Source organism: Vidua macroura, chromosome 17 (genome assembly GCF_024509145.1).
Source record: "Vidua macroura isolate BioBank_ID:100142 chromosome 17, ASM2450914v1, whole genome shotgun sequence".
In the NCBI taxonomy this organism is placed as follows: Eukaryota; Metazoa; Chordata; class Aves; order Passeriformes; family Viduidae; genus Vidua; species Vidua macroura.
Window position 1 is genome coordinate 1618872 of NC_071587.1, and position 18740 is coordinate 1637611.

General features: G+C 48.4%; 1 protein-coding gene across 1 annotated transcript in view; it reads left to right on the top strand.

Moving 5' to 3' along the window:
- LOC128816006 (fer-1-like protein 4) overlaps window positions 1-11420 on the top strand; it is a 38784-nt gene extending 27364 nt beyond the window's left edge. Inside the window, exons 35-45 of the mRNA XM_053993215.1 lie at window positions 371-481; window positions 923-1050; window positions 1523-1693; window positions 2469-2623; window positions 4567-4742; window positions 5727-5812; window positions 6755-6853; window positions 7134-7375; window positions 9292-9566; window positions 10296-10396; window positions 10930-11420. Of these exons, the coding sequence (XP_053849190.1) occupies window positions 371-481; window positions 923-1050; window positions 1523-1693; window positions 2469-2623; window positions 4567-4742; window positions 5727-5812; window positions 6755-6853; window positions 7134-7375; window positions 9292-9566; window positions 10296-10396; window positions 10930-11110 (1725 nt within the window). The 3' untranslated portion in view covers window positions 11111-11420. The remainder of the gene's footprint in view (window positions 1-370; window positions 482-922; window positions 1051-1522; window positions 1694-2468; window positions 2624-4566; window positions 4743-5726; window positions 5813-6754; window positions 6854-7133; window positions 7376-9291; window positions 9567-10295; window positions 10397-10929) is intronic.
- The last annotated feature ends 7320 nt before the right edge of the window (window positions 11421-18740 follow it).

Consider the following 18740-nt stretch of genomic DNA (forward strand, 5'->3'; position numbering starts at 1 on the left):
TTTAAAAAAGGTATCATCCTCCGATCCAGGAGCTCTTGAAGACTCTGAGATATCCACTACAGAAGCTGTAGCTGTCCCTAGAAAATGTTTGGTGTCCTCTCTCTTTGGCAATCCAAAGTGCCTTGAGGTGCTCAGATCTGACATTGGCAGTGGTATGACAGCCTGCAGCCTAAATTGCAAGCAGGGATTGCCTGGGCCATGTGGACATGATTTGACCTTTGGAAAGGACTGTCCCCATGGCACAGGGTGTCTGTGGAGAAATGGGGAAATGGCTCTGATTTTCTAGTTGGCGGGTGAAGCTGGTGGCTCCAATCCTTTCTGAGATATTCCCTTGTATATCCAGCTGTTCCTTGAAAAGTATTTTCTGCAGGGCTCCTTCTATGTCTACCCCACTGAGGAAGCTGTTACAGAGCCCAAGGTCTCCCAGGGCATTCCAAGGAACAGACCCATCAAGGTTCTTGTAAGAGTTTATATTGTTAAGGTAAGTCTCTAGTTGAGGTGACAGTAATTCTTGGCAGTCTCTCCCGTCCCTGTGGCCTTTCTGCCATTCTCAGCTCAGTAGATGCAAGCAGTGGCGCTTGTGAAAAATGTTATGCTAGCTTGAAGCCTCTGCCAGTGGAAGGCACCTACATCCTGTCCATGGAGAGTCTTCCATGCTTTGTAGCTTGAGGATGGGCAGATGGGCATTTCTTGGCTCCTCACATCTGCCTTGAGATCATGAACAAGTAGGTGGGTCCACAGCTGAAGACATCAATGGCTTGTTGAGAGAGGATTTGTGTGGGAACAAGTGGCTGTTTCACTGCTGGGGTAGTTGCTGGAGGGACCTGACCAAGCGGGCTTGGGTGGTGTCAGGCCTGTGCAGTGTTCCTTGTGCAGGTTGCCCTCCACAGCTGTGTTCAGCAGTATCTCTTATATGTTCCAGGCTACAAATCTGTCTCCAGCAGACCCCAATGGCAAAGCAGACCCCTATGTGGTGGTGACTGTGGGGCAGCAACAGAAGGACACAAAGGAGCGATACATCCCAAAGCAGCTCAATCCTGTGTTTGGAGAGTATGCAGGAAGGTTTCATCTAGCGGGTTTAATGAGAACAGTGCAAATCTGGGGTTTGAAATGTGGCTCAGCATGTAAGGTCTTCTGTTATTGTCTGATGGAGAATCTTGTGCTTTTACACAAAGCCCTTGGGCATGTCCCTCGCCTCCAGCTAACTCAGGAGCCATCATGCTTTGGGTTAGGAGGCAAGCACACCCAAGGACTTGATTTAAAATTGGAAGCCGAGCATTGAAGAGCTTTTTCCCTAGCTCCAGGCCCTCTATCCAAGCCATACATTCCTGGAAAAGTAATTCCTTTGTTTGAACATGCACACTGAAAATGTCACATACTGAATTTAGAGAGAACCAAAGTTTATCAGAGGCCTTTAAGTTGTCAAATACAGTTATTAAATGTGTAAGATTATCAAAGCAGAGCATGTGTTTCATTTCTATCCTCTTTGCTAACTGCACTTTCTCTGTTTGATTCTGTCCAGAGTTGTGGAGCTGACAGTCTCCTTTCCCATGGAATCAGAACTCACTGTGGCAATATTTGATCATGATTTGGTTGGATCTGATGATCTGATTGGGGAGACCAAGATTGACCTGGAGAATCGATTCTACAGCAAGCACAAGGCCATCTGTGGAGTGTCTGCGCAGTATGACTTGTAGGTACCAATGAGGGCCATAGACATTCTTCTCACCTGCCACATGTGGGTAACAGAGCTCCTCCTGTTCTGCAAGACAGAATATGCATTTGCAGGTGCTCCACAGATTTGCTACAAGTTACATGGGTAACTCTATCTCTTTGGACACCTACCAGTTTCCTGTGATAGCTCTAATTCCTATGGCAATCTAATATATCTTGCATAATATAGCAAAAAAACTTCTTTATTCCTTAAACATTGGTGTTCTGTGAGAAAAGTGCTTGCTTGACTCTGACCTCTTTCAGAAAGTACAGCAGTTTCTCTGGAAGTATTTTGTAAGCAGCAACATTCAGGATATCTGATTTCCTTTGGCCTCCTTCCATGTGGATTCGCTAGTATCTTCAGCCAGATTTCTGCAAACTTCTCTTCTTCTACCCTGCTATTGGAAGATTAGCTGTGGGAATGGAGTTGAGTACCCAGCACTCAACTGGCTAAAAGTTCTTTCTCACGTAGTAACTGTATCTAGAATTGCTCCTCCTCCTAGCATTGCTTCTGCTGCTCAGAAGCTAATAGTTCTGTGGGGTGCAAGTCCAGCTTGTTCTCTGTCAGGAAAGAGTTTGTTTCGCTTTTCATTCATTAAGACTTTTTGTAACCTCTTTAAGCCCAGGGTTTTCCCAGTGAAAATCTGAGCAGGGTTCTAGTGACATAGCTTGTGCTTTGGGAAGGAAGGCTGTTTCACAGCCTAGAAAAGAAACTTAAGCTGAAGAAGTTCCTGATGTTTTATTTTTCCATGCAGAAATGGCTACAACATGTGGCGAGATGCTTTTAAACCCACACAGATCTTGGATAGTTTATGCAAGAAAAACTCAATCCCTGCTGCTGAGTACAGACAGGAGGAGATCAAAGTGGACAATAAAATATTCAAGGTCCCTCCAGAGGCTTTTCCTGAAGGTACAGAGGGCTTGTTGAACTGGTCCCTTAAACAGCTGCCTGTGCTCAGCAATGCACATGTTGGTGGGTGGTCTGGGAGCCCACAGTCCTCTCTTCCCTGAGGTGTCCAGGCTGGCTTCCCCACTATGTGCCCTGCATGGCCCAGTTTTTTGGGTCACTGTGAGGTGCATCCTTGGTTCAGTGCCTTCGTTTCAGTGGACATTGTTGCACTGGGAGAAGATGTGTTCCAGGCCATCAGGTACCAAAGTGGCTTCCCAGGCAGTGGGTGGAACAGAGTAAACCTACTTTCAGACCAGTGCTGGTCATGGAGGTTTGTTGTATGCCAGCTTATTCTGGTGGCTGGCACTGTCACAAAGCTGTACCTGCATCTGCTTAGGGTCACTATCACCAAGATAATGAAGATAATGAAGTCCTGTTTGTGGTTATGGGTGTTTTGGAGTTTTTTGGTTTTTTTTTTTTTTGGTTTTTTTTCTGTTGGTTGGTTTTTTTGCGGTTTTTTTTTGGTTTTTTTTTTTTTTTTGTGTGTTTTTTTTTGTTTTGTTTTGTTTTGTTTTGTTTTTTGGTGATGGTTTGTTTGGTTTTCTTTAATGCTTTTTTTTTTTTTTGTGGGTGTTGTTTTGTTTTGTTTTGGGGGGTGGGGGGGGAGGGGGAAGGGAGTGTTTTTTCAGTTTTCTTTCCTGTTTCTAGCTGGCTTTGTCCAGGAATGCTCTGTGCTTCCAGTGGCTTCAGGTGCCTTGAGTGATTCCACACTGTCCCTCTCTACTGTTGATCTCCACCTTGTGGGCAGATTCTGCTTCTCATTTGCTGTTTTCTTTGCTTCTAACTGGCATTACAAACCCTGAGCCAGGGCCACAGATGTCCAAGAACATGCCAACCTTTCACAGCCTCTACCAGCAGTGATGGAGATCTTCCCTCAGCACAGGCTAGGCCCTGCTGCTGCCTACACCTGTGCAATTGAATCCAACCTCGAGGAAAGACTAGAGCAGATGTGGCCCACGTGTATGGCTGAGTACTGCAAGGCAATGCTATGTAGCCTGTAGGAAGGATGATCCCTGGCCTTACCTGCTCAGAGTGAGGACACCTACATGTATGGCCAACTTTCTCCTTGTTTCAGTGCAACTGTTCCTCAGTTTTCTGGTGGTTTCTATGACTTATGCAAAGAAGGGAAAAGAAATCCTACTCAGGAGAGGGCAAGGAGCCTCCAGAAACCATTTCTCCTTTTTTCAGGTCACTGGATAGCTGGAGAGGGAGAAACAAAGTGCTCTCCTGGTGTTCCCTGACAGCTGGCTCTGGTTCCAACACAGCTGCAGCTGGTGCCCTGTGAACCTCTGCTGTGCCTGAGCACTGCTTGAAATGGTTTAGGGCTCCGACTGATATCCAAGAGGCAGTTGCACTCCATAAACCCAGGAGTGAGTGGGTCATTATGCCCTCACCTGTTGGCTCTGGCTTATCTCCCACCAGCAAGATTTGGTCTTGAAGTGTCATTTGGCTTCGCTGTGCCAAAGGAGTCAATTACTAATTGTGTTCATTAACAGAGAGCACAGCTGCATGTCTTGAGACTGGCAAGTAATGCTTTCCAGTAGCACTTCTCTGGCAAAAATTCATCCATGGATCTGTTGGCACTACCACAGAGATGTGGGGACTTAAACTGCCCCAGAGGGTCACATCCTCCTTAATGTCCCTTGGATCTTTTTCCCAGGGCCAGAGTAAATTCGTTTTTGCCCTTTCCATTTTCTTCCCGCCTGCCATTTCTGTCATCACTGCAACATATTGAACTCACTCCCTTCATCTTTGCCCTCCTGCTTCTCCCCATTTGTTTTTCTGGAGAGGTGCTTGTTTGCCCAGTCCAGCATCTCCTGTTGCTTGTGCTAGTGACTGATGTCCTGACATGACTCTTGCTGGCCAGAAATCTTCATCTTCTCCCTGGCTGTGTCCTGCTGCAGAGGCTTCTGTGAGGAACAAGAGAGGAGTGGCAGATGAGAACTTGGTGGATGTTGAACATAAGGCTTTGTACGTCCTGCAGCACTGGGAGGAGATGCCAGGATATGGGTACAAGCTAGTACCAGAGCACGTGGAAATCCGGTCTTTGTACAACCCGGAGAACCCCGGGCTTGTGCAGGTGAGATGTGTTTCCGTGCCAAACCTCAACATTGTTTCAGGGAAGGACCTTCTGGACAGCTGGTTTCTAGCCAGCTCTCTAGTCTGTGAATCTTACACGTTGACCCCTTCCTGGGGTGACTGGAGTTGTGTCTGTGGATGGCTGGCCCAGCTATGATGTGAGGACATTGGCTGTGGTTGTCCTTTGCTCACATCTACCCTCTGACCTCTCATGATGCTTCTGAACACCCTTTCCTCAAGGAACTTCTGTCCATTGATACTGTGTTCACAGTGCTGGTGACTCAAGAGTCCTTCCTGTCTCCGCAGGCCATTTAGCACTGGCTCTGATGAGGATGCTGTGTGGGTGGCAATAGACCTGCTCTGCTTTTGAGCCTTGCCACCATGCACCCCAGTGGGTGATGGTATCCTTGCCTATACCTGCTTCCTCTGCATTGTCCCTTATCACTGCTGTTTTGCAAGAACCTTGTTCCCCACCCTTGGCCTCTCTCTGGCTGGAGAAGAAACATCCATCCTTAGTTTTGTGCAATGCAGTCGCCTGAACTCACCATTTTAATGTCCTGCACTGAAATCTCCTGTTTCCTTGTGTACTGGAGGTTTGAACAGAGTTCTGCAATCATGCTGGCTTTGTTTGGTATTGGAAATGCATGAGTCAGACCCATCACTTCATAGTTTTGTTAGTTTTGCTTAAGCATTGCATTACTGTATGCTCCTTATTAAGACAGAGGGACATGTTTACCTCTGTTTGAAATGGATTCAGTGTAGGTGAAGTGGTTTTTCTTGGGATCAGAAATAAGCAATCTTTCATAGGCTTAATTTTTTTCCCTGTGTAAAATTGAATCTCATGTCACTCTCAAGTGCTGGGAATGGAGAGACCCAAGCAGGGGCTTTCTGATGAGAACTTTCCTTGCAGGATCCAGCCCTTGCTCCTTGAAGAGCTGGAGAGTGGTCTGTCTCTTCAAGTGTCTTTGCTGTCTTCTCTCATCAGGGCTCCTTGCACATGTGGATTGACATGTTTCCGAATGATGTCCCTGCACCACCACCTGTCAACATCAAGCCACGACTGCCTGTCAGGTAGCACCTGTGGGGGTAGGCCTGGGCCTGGAGGGTCAATGTCCCTTGCCATGGCTGGCAGGATGTACCAGAGGGCACAGGCTGAGGGTCAGTGCTAGTGTGGCATGTAGCCCTCTTTGCTCCAGCTCTGACCACAGGATGTTCTCTTGACTGTATCATGTTGGGCCATAAGAGCTTCAGCTGCACAAAGGTTTGGGGAAGGGCAGGTCAATGTCTCTGTGGCTGGACATAAAGGTAATAGAAACTCAGGCCAGGGCTACTCATCAAACTCCATTCTGGCTAGTGGACAGATGTCCTTGGGAGCCTGGAGAAATGCAGTTGAGGAGGAAATCTGCTGTTTTCAAGGATCTAATGTTACTTTTGAGATGGAGGCTCCAGATTATTCTCAGACATGTGCCTGAAAGGACAAGAGATCATGAACATGAATTGCAGCAAGGGAAACTCCAACTGACTACAGGGAAAACATTTTCCCAGTGAGAGCGAAGCTACCCTGGAATAGAGACAGATTGACTCAGATGTGCTGAGATATCCATCCTTGGTGATATTAAAAACTGATGCAGACAAGGCCCTGCATGATCTTCGACCTACTATGAAGCTAGAGCAAGAGCTTGGAGCAGAGACTGCAGAGATCCCTTCCTGCCTAATCTTTTCTGTGCTCCTTTGGCTTAGTAGAGCAGGGTGGATTTACCAAGCAACAGGGATTTGGTTTGCAGAAGCCACTTGTATTGACTGTGAGTGTTTGTCTCGTAGGGTTGTAGTGTCCAGAAAGGGTTTTATGCCTGCCAGTGAGACTGCTGGGCTGTGCTTGGTGGGAGGAGCAGGGGGAACCACACTGCTGGGAAGTTTCAAGTCCTGCTGCTCTGGCATTGTGCTCAGGCTTGATCTGCCCTCCCATGCACCAGGGACAAGGGCATGTCTTTCACCTCTGTGTCCTTCCCACAGCTATGAGCTCCGTGTGATTATCTGGAACACAGACAATGTGGTCCTTGATGATGTCAACCCAGTAACAGGAGAGCCTTCCAGTGACATCTACGTGAAAAGGTCTGGTGGGAATGAGTGGGAGGTCAGAGCCTGGCTGCCCTGCTCCCTGCCCTGGCCCACACACTCGCTTTCCTCCTCTGAACCTCTGCTCCTCCTTGCCTTGGTGTGAGGTGCCTACTCCAGTCCTCTGCATGGACTGCTGTAACCCCAGAGATATTGTCCAGGTGTTGCTCTGGTTTGACCCTTTCCTGCTACCCCATGGGGTTCAGTGCTTCCATCCTTCTGCTCTGCCTCTGAGGCTGGCTGACAAGGGTAGAGGGTAACTGAGTTTCTCCTGCAGCTGGATAAAAGGTCTTGACCATGACAAGCAGGAGACAGATGTTCACTTTAACTCCTTGACTGGGGAAGGCAATTTCAACTGGAGGTTCATCTTCCGCTTCAATTATCTCCCATCTGAGAAGGAGATCACCTACAAGAAAAAGGACTCTATCTTCTCCATAGAGGAATCAGAGTTTCAGGAACCGGCTGTTCTGGTCCTCCAGGTCTGGGATTATGACAGGATTTCAGCTAATGACTTTCTAGGTATGGTGTTACTTGCTGGAAGCAGGGTGACCTGTCCCTTACCTTGCTGGAGCATTACAGCATTTCCCTGGGGTTCAGCTCTCTGAGAAGGGACACTAGGACCATCAGATCAAACTCTTCAGCTTAGCAGTCATCTGGGCTGGTTTTTCACACCTGAGCTACAGACAAAGCCTGGACATAGGCACCTCCCCAACACAGACATGTAGCTTGCATGCTTGTCCCAGAGCCTTGGTGTATTTTTTCAGGGCCTGTCACACCACAGGACTTCTGGGTTCTGCTTCCTCACAACCTTTCCAATGAACATCCTTGTTTTCTGTGCTCTTAGATATGCAGATCTCAAAGTCTGGGCCTAAGAACATTTTTCCCAGGACCTTATATTGTGGGCACAGGGACAACCTGTGTGAGACTACAGACAACCTTTGTGAAACTATAGACAACCTTTGTGAGACTATTGTCACTTGAGTTGCAGCATCCCATTTCTAGGGAGCATCCATGGATGCTCTGGTACGTCCTGGTAATCAGACCTGCTGAGCTGGGCATGCAGCAAGGCCTGGTTCCAAAACAGAGCTAGTGGCGATTCCTCACACATTATGCTAGCACAAGTACTGCTGATTCTCTCCCACTTCTGCTGTCATCCCCAAGCTTGTAGCACGCTGTTCAGTTGTTCCTCCCTTCTTCAAATGTTAACCTCCCTACTAAAAGCATCCCCTTTCCCCTACTATCTCCTGGGCATGTTTAAACTTTCCTTATACATCAACCTTTCATAGTGTATTTAAGCAGCTTTACTGCTTGAGGCACTTCCAGTGGTCCAGCCATGAAGAACTGAGGTACTGAAGAAAGCATTAACAGATTATTTCTGGCATGTATAATCTCAGGAACTTCTAAATAGTAAGGGGCTTCTGCAGAGTTTATTGCAATTTCCTGCCCCAAGAAGGGCTGGATGCACTGTAGGTCAGGTTGCTTAGGACATTTTCTGGGACATTTCTGTGATGGATTCCTAGCACGCTTCTGGGAACCCTTTTTGTGGCTGCACCTTTCTCACAACTCTCAGGTTTTTTACTTTTTTACTTTACTTGTGTCTGTTGCCTTAGGTGCTTTCATTATCAGTTTCTGAGAAGAGTCTAGCTCTATCTGCTCTGTAGCTTCCTTTAGGCTGTGAGGAATGCAGTAAGATCTCCCTCTTGACCTCTCTTCTCTGGGTTGAACATATATGTGTCTCTCACCCCTCTTGCTGTGGCACCTACTACAGACTTGACTATCTCAGCCAATAAAAACTATTTAGTTGACACCTTTTTTGTATTTGGGGTCCAAAACTGGGCACAGTATCCAGATGCAGTCTCACTGGGAACAGACACATCCCTTGTCTGCTTTTACCAGTTCAGACCAGGATGTGGTAAGATTGTTTTGTTGCAAGGGCTCAGTGCCAAAGTGGGACAGGAGCTCATTCTGAGCAGAACAGAGGCACAAGGGCAAACAGCAAGATGAACTGAGGCTGTTGCAGAACTGTGATAAACTTGAAACCTTTAAAGCATTTATAATTTTAAATCATTATAATTTTATAAGTTTAATTGACATTTCCAGGAATTAGAGAGGAAGATCAGCTTGGACATGTGAGGAGAGCAGGGTGGGACATGATAAAGGGGTGAAAATAACTCACCATATGAACTCACCAAACAGCCCTTATCAAAAATGAGAGAAGACCTGGGGCTTCTGCCTCTTAGTCTCTAACTCCTGAGCTAGTCATTTCTTATGCAGAATTTCAGGTTCTCCATCTGTAAATGTGCAGGGTGCTGCTAGATCATTGCAGCAGCTGGGACTGACTCGTGGCAGGTGGGAGCGTGGCAGAGACAGCCAAATGTCGTGTGGGGCTGACCTCAAGGTTTTACCATGTGATCTCCTCTTCCCTGTGCCTGCAGGCTCCATTGAGCTGAAGCTGCATGACATGGTGCGGGCAGCCAAGAGCTCTGAGCATTGCACCATCAAAATGGCCAAGGAGAATGCAACACCTCGATTCTCCATCTTCCGAAATAAGCGCATGAGGGGCTGGTGGCCCTTCATCAAACTCAGAGATCAAGAAGATGACAAGAGAGAGGAAAGGGAGAAGAAGAAGAAGAAAACGAAGTGGAGCAGCTCAGTCAAACCAGAGGACATGGAATTCACAGACCCCAGTGGGAACAAGTACTTCCTGACGGTAAGGTGGGGAGCTGGTGCTGGAGCACAGCCAGTGTTTTTCCTCTGCCTTGATATGGCAGCCTATCCTACATGCACACAACCTACAAGGGCAGCAGTGACCCAGCTTCTGCAGGATCCTGAAGACTTCTTCCATCTACTGCTGATCCAGCACTTTGTCTACCCTAAAGAACCAGGTGCTGTGGCATTCAGGGGTGTCTGACTTCATGTATTCCTCTGAGCTTTCCATAGAGCTCAGCTCCATGAGGGGAGCTGAATTTCTTTAGGAATTTAGTGTTCCCACTGAAACACCTCAGACCATGTTCTCCTTGCTCGCTCCTACTCCAAAGCAAGAGGCATTATGGCTCCCCATCAGCCAGTCAGCAGCAGAAGCTTGTCCTGGGGGTCTCTGCCTGCCCAAGACAGGCAGGTGCCAACTGACGAGGGACAAACTTGCTCCTGATACCCCTGCTACTGGACCACGGTGTGTCCCCAAGGGTGAATTTTGTTCAGTGCCACTGTGGGAGAGTGCAGACAAATCAGGTAGTTGGGGAGTTCATTAAATACAGTTTCTTGTCTGCAAATCAGTTTCTTACCAGGCCACAGTTTCCACTGGCTGTGAAATAAGACTCTAGCCAATGGATAAAAAAGCTTGGAGCCATCTGGAACTAGAACTGGGAGAAAAATACCCAATTGTGGCAGGATGCGTTGCAACACATTCAACTGTGGCTCAGACATATTGTCTTTCCAGGGTAAGGTGGAAGCAGAGTTCCAACTGCTGACTGTGGAGGAGGCTGACAAAAGTCCTGTTGGTTTGGGTCGAAAAGGGCCTGAACCCCTGGAAAAGCCCAAGTGAGTATATGTATTATCACCTTTAGGTTGAACAGAGAGTGCCATGTTCTCAGCAGCTGTTTGTATGGAAACCAGGAGTATTGGCTTGTCTGGAAGCCAAGAGCAATCACTGAGGCCGTGGGCAGTGGGGTCTGCAGGACCAGGACTGCCAGGGTTTCCCAGAGCTCAAGTGAGTCCACAGGACTTGAAGCTGCAGCACCTGACCCAGGATTGATCTAAGGAAGATACTCAAAGCAGCTGTGCCATAACATTGCTTGTACAATGGTCAGGTCTGTCTGTGTGAAGGGATCCCTTGTGTACGAGGGTGAAGGACAGCTCTGGGGACACTGGGGCACTGTTCCAAAGAGTCCCATCCTGTTGTCTGTAGCGTTTCCACAGGCAGTGTGTTTACCATGGACCCTGGGCTGATCCTGCCTGGAAGCAGCAGGAAGAACTGGTGATTCATGAGGGTAGCAGGACACCAAAGCAGAGGGGCCAATGTGATGCTTTGTGGATTGACCCTGTGCTTATATATTCTTCTCTTCCTGTTCTAGTCGGCCCAAAACAACTTTCAACTGGTTTGTGAATCCCGTGAAGACCTTTGTGTTTTTCATCTGGAAGCGGTACAAGAGATACATAATTGTGCTGTTTGTTGTCACTGTTCTGACAATCTTCCTGGTTCTTTTGGTCTACACCATGCCTGGATACATCAGTGAGAAGATCATTAATGGATAAATGTTCTTCAGCAGAGGACTATTCAAAGAAGTGGTGATTGTGGCAGGAATCAAGATAAGATCAAAAAATTTAATGAAAACCTGTGGGTACAGAGACAGCCTAGAGGACAGAGACCTGCAGAAGTGAGCTTTGTTTTCCTCGTGAATAAAAAGTCCTTGCTACTCTCTCTGATGCTTGTGTTTTTTAGCTGCTTTCTGGAGCTGGTGGACAACCTGTTTCTTTGTGCGGTATAGGCCAATCTGGTTCAGCAATCCTTGCCCTTCCTCCTGAGTAGTACAGCAGCAAGGACTACACTGGGACAACTTGGGGTCATGAGTGTGCATCTGTGTTTGGTGTTGGGCTGACATAAACTAAATGAGAAAATAAATCCATAAATTGTTCTCAGCATGGTTTCTGGTGCACCAGGTTTCCTGTCATCTGCACAGACAAGCCCTGACATGATCTGATCCCAGTGGAGGTGTTTCAGCGAGGGTTTTGAGAGGATAGATTCCTTCTGAGAGGTGCACGTGATGCTTAGTAGGACCACAGCTTTTCCAAATAATTTATCTGACTATGCAGTTTTATAGCAAAGGTGCCTGCCTCATGGCCTTTGGAATGGGGCAGGAATAGAGCGTGTTTTGGGGACAAAACTGTCTGGGCAGAGCCAGGCAGGTAGATGTGAAGCAGGTGAGGACTCTGGCTGGACATGAAGCCAGAAGTCAGTGTGGGGTGGACATGATGTTCCCCCAGTAAGTCTAGAGTTCAGTCATGTGGTGGGGACCCCAGAATAGCAAAGAGGGAGGCCTCTCTCCCTCTAGGGGACCTTTGGGCTGCAAGGTGGGGGTGAAATAGGCTGCAAAGGGCTCAAGTCATGCAACACCTGCTTGGGGCTACAGCAAGGCCCTGGGCTGTGACAGTGCTGCATTGCTCCCAGTTTTTCTGCAGGGCCTATTTAGTGGGATGTTGCCTTCATAAATAGTGCCTGGTCCTCCCCGACAGTGCCCAGTGCACCCCAGCAGCGACTGCTCCATTCAAACAAACTCGGGGCACTCCAGCACATCCAGTGCACACCTCCAGAGAGCCCTCTTGGCTCTTTCAGCCATGCTCAACCACACCACCTGCTGAAACTCTGGCATTGGTCTCCTTCTTGTAGCAGATGAAGCTGGTAGATTTTGGTGTCCTTTCTCTTGTTGGTTCCGCTTTTCCCGAGGTCTAGGCCGGCGGAGTGGTTCCCGCGGCTTCCGCAGCTCCTGGCCGACGGTCTCCTGTCGACTGTGTGATCTCGGACCAAAACGAAGCAGAACAGTTCAGGAAAAAAAACCCCAAAAGCCTGCCGCAGTCTCGCCAGGCCAGGGAAAGGTGAAAAAAGAAACATGTTCCTTAAGCTAACAAAAAACCCCAAGCTAGCTAAGGAACGAAGTAATGTCTGGTGTGCACAGCCCCCAGCACGCCCTGGAGCGAGGCTTTGAACAAAGCCCGCGGCTCCCAAGGCTCCCACACCCACACGCCGCCCCCTGACCCACCCTAAAGTTACATCAACCATTTCTGGGCATAAAGCCAAGACACGCAGGCTTCCTCAAAATACTTCGGTTTATAATTGCTGCTGTGTGCCTGGGATGTGCAGGTGTGTGTCTGTGTGAACAAAGTGAATGGAGGGTGGGGTGGTGTCTGTTCAGGGTGTGAGTTTGCAAGCCAAGAGGTTCATCCTTGCCTTTGCTGCTGGCAGTAGAGTGATGCCAGGCCTCTGCCCCAGACTCCTCCAAGCCCAAATGTGACCATGATTCATGCCAGCAGTTCCCCTTCCTGGTCAGTACCATGGTTACCCTGATCTCAGTGTTCAGTGGATGCAGGAGGACTTCAGGTCACCCACCACCTCTGCCTTCATCAGCCACACGGACCACTGCAAGGCTGCTGATAACAGCCTGAAGAAGAAGAGCAGGGGTGGAGGGCTACAGGGATGCACCCTGGAGGATGGGGAGGGCTTTCATCACTGTAGCCCTACTGAATCTGTACCAGATCAGGCACCACCATACCATTTGTCACCATGAGTAGAGAGTGGTGTGAATATATTTGGGTGTCTGCAAAACACCCAAAGCAAAGATTTGATAAAGGCATGGTGGCCAGGTGTGTCAGGGACCAAAGATGGGTCTAAAGCCTGACGTATTTGGTCTGCAGTTATGCACGTCAACAAAATAATGTAGAAGAAGAACTTATTGTTAGTTAGTCGGACTAACCTTCAGAAATGCAACCATGTATTGGTCGCCTGGTGGGATTTATCCTGCAAAAGGGAAACGATACAATAAAGCTGTTGTTGGCATGGAAGTGTGATCATGGGCCATTGTAACCTCATCTCATGCGTTGGCCCCATGTGAGATGATGTTGAAACTGGCCACTCCTGAGGAGGAGATATAGGGTGTGGTCCTGGGGTGGAGAGCGAGGACGACATGAAGCACACCATGTTGATCCAGGGGACACCCTGAAGGTGTGCTGTTCTCTGACCTCTCCCACTCAGGAGCCATGCTCTATCTCCTTCTCCTGCTTGGCAGTTTCTTCAATATCCAGGGGTAAGTATGTATTTATTGCTAACACGACAAATAAAATTGACTTGCTTTGCTATTCTGATTGTGTCTTGATTTTTTTGTGCATGGGCATCCTCCTGAACCTGTAACATCAGGAGACAGGCACCTGTTGGCTGAGGAGAAGAGCAAAGGGGGAAATGTTTGTATGGGAAGGCTGTGCCTAGTACTGGTCCCACACCATGGGTTGAAGAGAGGACAGCTCTCACATGCCCAATCAGGTTAACAGACTGAGGGCTGAGGCAGGGTCTTCCACAGCACAGATCTTTGACAAATGTGTGAATGCTGCCAGGAGCAGCCCCAGGGTCTCCAGGATGGATGTCTGGACAGCTGGAACCTCTCAGTGCATTGAGGAACCAGCCTCATCCCAGCAGATCTCAGCAGCATGGGAAGCATGGCGGTGACGAAGGGTGCCAAGCACATGATGCACAGGCACAGGCTGCTGCACCCAGATGCTGGCAGCGCTTGGAGCTACATATCTCCCACCTCCTGGTAACATGCTTTTCATCTGAACTGCCATGCTATGTCCTTCTGCTTCCTGGCCATGTCCTCTTCCCCTGCTGCTGCTCTCCACTCTGTCCACAGTCCCTTCCCTTTCCAGCTCCCAGACTGATGGTGTGTTTGTTGCTTGCATCATACCATGGTGGAGGACCAGATTGCACTGTGCTGCCTGAGAGTGGATGTTGGTGTTGTCCACCTGTGATGAAAGGTGTGAGATTGACCAGCCTGATTGTTGTTGTGCCTGAAAGTCATGGACCCCATCTGCACATCTGACCCAGCACAGTAGAACAGTCTGGCCCACACTGATGCCTCCAGGAGCCAGATCCATGTTCTGGTCATGCTTGGGATGTATCACCCCTCCTTCCTTGGAAGAGTAGTTTGGTAGGTGGCCAGAGGCCAGGATCAGCTCAGCTCCCACATCTGCCAGTATTTACCCCCTTTGGTTTTGACCTGAATTGGTATTGGCCCTAGCAGCTTCTATTTTCAGTAGTGCTGTGATTCCTTGGCATTGACATCTCCCTGCTAAGTGCTGGGAATGCTATCCCTGTGTTGTTTATAATTCCAGGTTTTTAGCAGGTCACAGAGTGAAATTTTGGACATGGAGAAGAGTGCAGTGTCTACACTGGCCCTGCTTCTCTGGGCTGCAGGAGACACCTTTCTCCCTGAGGATACTGCAAAGGCAGAGCCCTTTCCTTAGGGACACCTTGCTTGGTCTTGAGATCATGGTGAGCAGCACTGTGGGCTCCCTACACAGACCTGCCCTGGGAAACTGGGACCCCATATCGTGTACCTGCACATGCCTGGGGCCTAGTGCAAAGAATCAGCTGCCTCTGTAAGGATGCTCCAGCAGAAGGAGGCATCTTCTGGATCCCTCTCTCAAACTCCCAGGAGATGGCATGCTACATTTCACAGTGCTCTGTCCTCTCTGAGCCAAAATTACATGCTGTCGCTGTCGAGCAGGATGGGAACAGAGAACTCCAGATCAGAAGGCAAAGAAAATGAGCTCTGATTTATTTCAAATGTACCGCTCTATAGATAGAGAACATCGAGAAGACTAATTTCATTGGTCTTAGAGTAAAAACATCTCACACCATTGGTGTGCAGTGAATGACGCACAGTGGCAGAGCATATCTATAAACAATGTGAATAACAAGATAGATTAGAGAATTATTTACATTCTTTCCCAACTGTTTCCCAGGCTCTTGCCTGGTTAGAAAACCTTTCTCTTTCTCTCTGACTGAGCTGAGAATATCCACAACATGCAGGTGTGCAAGGGTCCTGGCGAGGTGCTGGATGTACAAGGCTGTTGAGAGCCCTGTGTTGCTGGTGTCAGTGAGCCATCCCAGCAGGACACACAAGGGCAGGAGGGCAGCTCCACTCCAGGCAGCTTCTCCCACCCAGAGGAACTTCTTAATAATTAAATTCCTGTTTTGGCCTTGGGAACCTGACTGGGGCATTCAGCTTCTGGGCTGCATGGAGAGGCTGTGCCGGAATGCCACAGTGACAGGTACTGACGAAGAAAGGACAGCAGCTCTGACCTCACTGTACCACCCACAGTCCTCCCCCATAGCATGGTGCAACATTTCCTCTTCCCTTTGCAGTTGCTGCACCTGCAACAAGCACTAGACAGGCTACCGAGCCCAGAAGCATCACCTTCACCCATTAGTGCTCAGTGGAGTGGATGCTTGCAAGAGTACAAAAGATTAAGTCATAGGGACTTGTGACTGCTAGCAGGGAAAGTGTGGGGGCTCTGGTAGCCACCATGTGGGGAGAAGAGCTGGCACTTCATGGCAGCTTCCTGCCTGGGAGAACCCACATCTGGGTTTCCAGTTGCACTGGTGATGGCTTGTTTGTGCTTCCCCCTTTAATATGGGGTGATGGTTCCTTGGCTTTTAGAAGGGACAGGCTTTTAGAAGGGACAGCAGGCATCCCCTGCTTCAGCCACCTAGGATCATGCAGATTATCCCATTCTGTTTGGTCTCCCATCTCTGCCGGTTGCCTGGACCCCTGGGACAGCAGTTTTGCTGTCTGGGACATGTTCTGGGGGTCAGATCTGAGTACAGATGTAAGTCAAGACACCATGGTGAGCAAAGATGTCCATTAGGGCTCTGTTCTCCAGGAGCTGCAGAAAATGGAGAAATGGAGCTAGTGCTGACACATAGCAACTGAGGGAGGCTCAGGGAGCTACTGTGAGAACATGAGGGATTTTCTAGTAGAGAGGGGACACTTCCACAAACCAGCTGTGTTCTCTTCTGACCCTGGGATGAAGGCTGCCCATGAAGCCTTGGGCCACAGAAGCCAAGTCCTAAGTCACTGAGCACTTCATGAATTCCCTGAGGAATGGAAAACCTTTTTCCCTCTGACCTTAGGCTATATGAGAACTTTTTGATAGAGAACAGATGTTATTCCTGGCAAGGATTTAATGCCCTTGAAGCTGCAGAACCCCAGGACTGCTAGGGTGGGAGCTGCATGGTGCCTGCATGGGCTCAGCAGGGCAGAGAGGTTGTGGGGCTCCTCCTGCCCCAGCTTCTTTTCACGCATGGGGAGGAGGGCTCACTGCTAGCATTGTGCACTTGGTAGGTGAATGTACACCACTTTCAATGGGGAAGCTGGTGTTTGACTCGTTTGACTGGCCAGCGTGATGATGCTTTGCTGCTAGTTCACAGGTCAATTTACAGACCCTAAATGTGTTGCAGGCAGAGAGAAGTTTCTTGTACAGTGCCGGAGTCTTCCCCGGATTTGGGTGACTCCGGATGGTGGTAAAGTCTCTCCTCCAACCCGTGCCTTCAAAGAAAGACTCAGTAGTCTTCAGTCGTCCGGTCTCAAGGTAGTTTATTGCATATTATCTCAAGGCACACAGACTCCCTGACATTGTCCCTGACTCTGTCTGTCCCCGTCTCTGGCTGTCCCCGTCTCTGGCTGTCCCCCTCTCTCCTCCCCGAAGGGAGGGTGCCGTCTTTTATATCACACATTACGTATTAGGTGTTTATAGTTTTTTCCCAATGCCTACTACCTATGTTAAACAGTGACTTTCTACTCTAAACCAATCTGTGAGTGCCAACATCACCAAGAACATGGAGAATAGGAAGAAGAAAGAAGGAGGACAGGGCACGCCCAAATCCCTCCATCTTAGAACCTCTGACCCCCATGTACAAACCTCAGACCCCCCTGTACAAGGCCTAAAACCCCCCTGTACAGCACTAAAAAATCCTACCTTTCACCTTGTGACTACTTCTATTATAATATCTAAACTTTTGTGATTTCTTGTTCTTCCTGCAAGGTTGGTAAATTGTTCCATGGGTCAAGCTCAAGACCACAGGGGTCCCTGGCCGCCTGCCAGGGTCTCAGAGGCCTCTGCCCTGGGCCCAGAACATCCAAGAGTGTCTGAGGGACACCTTGGGTTCCGACATCTCCCCCTCCTGTTTGCACCAAGAAGACTTGTCTTGCCACTTTGTCCATGACCCGCCGAGTGCATAGAAAAATGCACGGCAGAACAAGCAGGAGAACTAGAAACCCTGTAAGAATATAAAATGCTATCTTCAAAAGCTCCCTCCACAATGGTGAGAGATTAAAAAGGTTGATGAAGTCATCTCACCATGATCTTGTAACCTTTTGCAATTTGTTGATGCTATTTTGCATTTGTTTTATGTTTTCATGGATAGATTTCGAATGATCAGACAAGTTCATGCAGCACATTCCCTCAAATTCTTCACACCCATGTCCGTGTGATAGCAGCAAATAATCAATTGCCGCCCTGTTCTAAAGTGTTGCTTGTCTCGTACTGTCGATATCTGTTAACATGTCGCTCAGTGCAGAGGAAACGGCACGAGTATGTTTGCTCAACCAACAAGCCATGTGGTCCAATTGTGTCAAGGCCACCCCCGATGCTGCTTGGGGTGAGAAAATTGCTACTGCAATTCTCCGAGCCTTGTTCCAGGTATAAACCTCATCATCACAATTTGGGCCATACTGTTCAATGGATCTTGTTTTCCTGTGTGACTGTTCTCTCAAAATTTTCAAATTGGGTGTTATCAATGAGAGTTCTCCAATGCTGCATGGACCACCCTTGATTTTTGCAGGGATAGCAGGCCAAATTCTGTCCCCACAAATCAAGAAAATTCCTTTTGGTAAAACGGCTGGATTCTGGAGGGATAGTTTGCTCATCATCTTGGTGTAATTGCACCAGGATGATGCATTTCTGTAAAAGAGCTGGTTTGGAGTGACATCTATTGTGTGGTTATCTGTCTCTGTCACTCCTGATGGATTGAATATGATGCAAAATTTCATTCTTGTTGACCCAAAGATGTCCAATTCCTGGGGTTCGAAATGAGCCACAGGAAGGAACTGTGTCCAGACATGCCATCCTTTCATAGGATCCGAAAAAGATTTCAGAACCTTTGGAGGGATGTTCTTTGGGATCGGCCATTCCTTCACCGGCACACCTACCAAACATGTCGAGAATGGTTTCCCTGGCCTTGAATGAGTCAGACAAATGCTGTCCAGACCTGCTGCCTTTGCCAAAGTTTCCCACACATTTCCCTTTGGCTGTCTCATGGGAAAATGTGCCCTATTGC